General features: G+C 37.4%; 1 protein-coding gene across 1 annotated transcript in view; it reads left to right on the forward strand.

Moving 5' to 3' along the window:
- Nucleotides 1–702: 702 nt before the first annotated feature.
- LOC107100284 (GTPase IMAP family member 4-like) overlaps nucleotides 703–3,320 on the forward strand; it is a 7,339-nt gene continuing 4,721 nt past the window's right edge. The window contains exon 1 of the mRNA XM_015398714.1: nucleotides 703–858. Within this exon, the coding sequence (XP_015254200.1) occupies nucleotides 834–858 (25 nt within the window). The 5' untranslated portion in view covers nucleotides 703–833. The remainder of the gene's footprint in view (nucleotides 859–3,320) is intronic.

Genomic DNA, 3,320 nt, shown 5'->3' on the forward strand with positions numbered 1-3,320 from the left:
GCCTGTCTGAACCTGCAAACCTGTGAGTTTGTTCCTGTTAATCTGTAAACCTGAACCTGACCTGCTCTGTCTTCTCTGCCTCCCAGGAGGGAGACCTGTGTTGCCAATAAATATTGGACTTTAATCCTGCCTCTGTGTCCGTGAGTTCTGCATTTGGGCTAGCAAACCTCCCACATCATAACAAAAATATGTTGCCAATAAATAGAACACTGGAATTATATCCCAGACTTTGACAAATTACACTTCAGCTGGCAAAGCCCCATTTCAATTACTGTCTTACTTTTCCTGATAACATTTTTCATGACAATTTCAATTGCTGATAAAGAAAAAGGAAAATTATTATTATTTTGAGCTCTAATCAAAACCAATTACCTAACATTTTTGTTTTAGCTGGAAAGAGAAAATATCAACAACATTCACAACAATGGAAAAATAGACTATCATGAAAAAACTATACTACAGCATGCAGAGATGCTTATAACCTTGTAACAGGTTAAGACTGACTGTAATAAAACTAAATATCCATATTTCTGGTCAGTGAGCTAAAGAACAAGTGCCTGCAGGAGAAGAACACCATGCATGGCCATGCAGATTTTATGTAAAATAGCTCCAACTGGGATTTGAATCCAGGAACAGTTTTTGCAAGGCAAAAGTTCTAACAAAGGGTCTGCTGTGTACAAGGAAACATTGCCTCTAAAGTTGTGAAACTGCTAGGATGATTCAGTGCATTACAGAAACATCAGGTGAAAGGAGCTGAGGCAAGAAATATAAAATAGACAATTCAAAAGTAAGACATCATCAGTTTACAGCTGTATAGCCAGTAAAGCAAAAGTATGGACAACAAAATGACTGCTTCTGGTAAGTGTATGTATTACTTTAATTATGTGGTCAAACAAAATTAAAGAGATCATTTTTAACAAGAGAATAATTTCATGTCAGTAAAACTTGTGAAATATTGATCTATTGAGTAAAGTTGTGGATGGAAATTGCTAATCAATGTCATAGTGAAGCATTCAACCATGTAATCCAGTTAAAGCAGTAGGGGTGTAAATAATAATCGTTTTGTATCGATGCGTCGATCCAACAGCCGACGATCCGATACATCGACACGTCCGCAAGAGAATCGAATCATGTTTTTTTTTTCCTCCGGTCTATTTTAATCCATTTGCTCCTGGGCGTAGTTCTCCCTCCCGTGCTGCGGTGGCGCTAAACCTATTTTGCCCTCCTACCTAGCTTCCTGGTTATACTCTTACAGCAGTGTGTTGCAGTGAGCTTGACACAGACTTATTTATTTCATTTATTTCAAACTTGAAACTTTGTTTAGCCTGTAAGGTGAAAAAAAAAAAAATAATAAAAAAAAACTTAACCGATTAATCTATTAATCAAACCGAATTGAATCGAATCGTGGTGTATTCTTGAGTGTCGAAAATAATCGAATCGTTGGGTCAGGAAATCGATACTGAATCGAATCGCCATGATGGGTGTGATTTACACCCCTATAATGCAGACAGATGTTAATTCACTCTGTCAGCAATTTCTTATCTTTCTTTGCAATGAGAGAACCAGACAAATAATAGTAACCCTTCGAATTTATTGTTTTTGCCCTGTTCTTATTAAAAAAATGTTCCTCTCATTAACTCAAACCCTTTTGAAATGCTGTGAAGGTGTCCACATATAAAATATTGTATGTATTTATGTTGTAATAAAAAAAAATACAGTTAAGGAAAACAATAAAATGTGATGAATAAACTCCGACAAAGAGTCTAGGTTTTAATTATCTCCCATTCTTCCATGATGATAATTCTCTTGATAAGGGATGTAATTGTTGAAAATGGAAATATAACATTATTATTATCTTTATCTTTAATCATTATAATCAAGTAACTTTTTCTTTGTCCTTGAAAGAGAAAATGTCAACGTTATGCACATCAATTGAAAAATACTCTTTCATGTGTATACTGCTGCTGCACAATGGAATATCCTGTAGTACAGACTACTGTAGTCTAAAAAAAATCCCTAATATCTTGAACTCTAGTTGGTTTTGGCCAGAGGGCCACATTACTCACTGTAGCCAATTTAACAACTTTTTACCACACACCTACCAGCAATGATACTCAACTCTCTGATCTCTATGCTAAAAAAAGTGACCAACACAGAATTCAGTGATCCTGAAACTCTAGCTCTAGCACTAGTCTTACAGGGACAGTGTTAATAGATTTTAAAGTGCCATATTCCAAACTTAATTAAACTAACAATTTTGTTTTTGTTTTTTTGTTTTTTATTTTAGTTGTATTTGGTATTAAATTAGCCCACTTGGCTATATATGTCACGTTTTGGTTGTGGTTTAGAGGACCCAAAATGCAGAGGCATATAGGCTGAGGTGATTTCTTGTAGTTTTAATGAAGAAAGCAGTTAACAAAGGAAGGAATCCAACTGAAAATGTAACACAGACCAGAACCGTGGAGACATCGGGGGAAACACGCACAAGGACACAAGGAGAGACGAGGGCAGCAGATAACAGCGATGACAGGACCAGCAACAACAAGGAACCAACAAGCAGTGACTGCAGAGGGAGAGTATATGTAGCTGACTGAGACAATGGCAGGGCTAACGAGCTGACAAGGAGCAGGGGTGAGAGGAGACAACGAGGGAGCCAAGGGGAAAGGAACACACACACACAAGAAGGCAAAAGAGGAAAACAACAGAAAAACCTGAGAACCAACATAAATATAGAAACTACAACAAAATAGGAAATAACCAATAAAACTAGGAAACATGGAGCAAAGTAAAGCACAACATAACCAAAACCACGACAATATATACAGTATTTGAATACATTTTACTTTGCCTACCCTCATTACTTAATTACTTCAGTACTGTGGTTTTGTTATTCTTTTTAACTGTTTGGTTTATGCAAGATAAACAAGAGGAGCAAAATTTGGTCAAAGCAGTGGACATAGCAGTAATTTACACAGAGTTTCACTGATAGAAGGGAGGCTGTCTCGACTTGTGGTAAATGCTTAGATCAACACAGTCACTGGAAATGAAAGAGCTGCACCAATGCCTCAAAACATCAAACTGCCCCCAAGCACCTTTAGCTCAGCCACCTGGAACTGCCTTGGCGCTGAGCGGAAATCTTACCAGACATCTGATAGGATGGACCCCTCATGGAGATAATACATTGTGGCCAACAAAAAGCTTGAACATCCCCTCATCAACATCAGTACTAAAAAAGGACAACAAGCAGCTACAGCCCACAGTATTTAACCTTCTCTGTGTCATGATGGGTTCACAAGAGAGACCCAAGTATGCAGAACCCA

This window comes from Cyprinodon variegatus, unplaced genomic scaffold (genome assembly GCF_000732505.1).
Source record: "Cyprinodon variegatus isolate N-32 unplaced genomic scaffold, C_variegatus-1.0 Scaffold955, whole genome shotgun sequence".
Classification (NCBI taxonomy): Eukaryota; Metazoa; Chordata; class Actinopteri; order Cyprinodontiformes; family Cyprinodontidae; genus Cyprinodon; species Cyprinodon variegatus.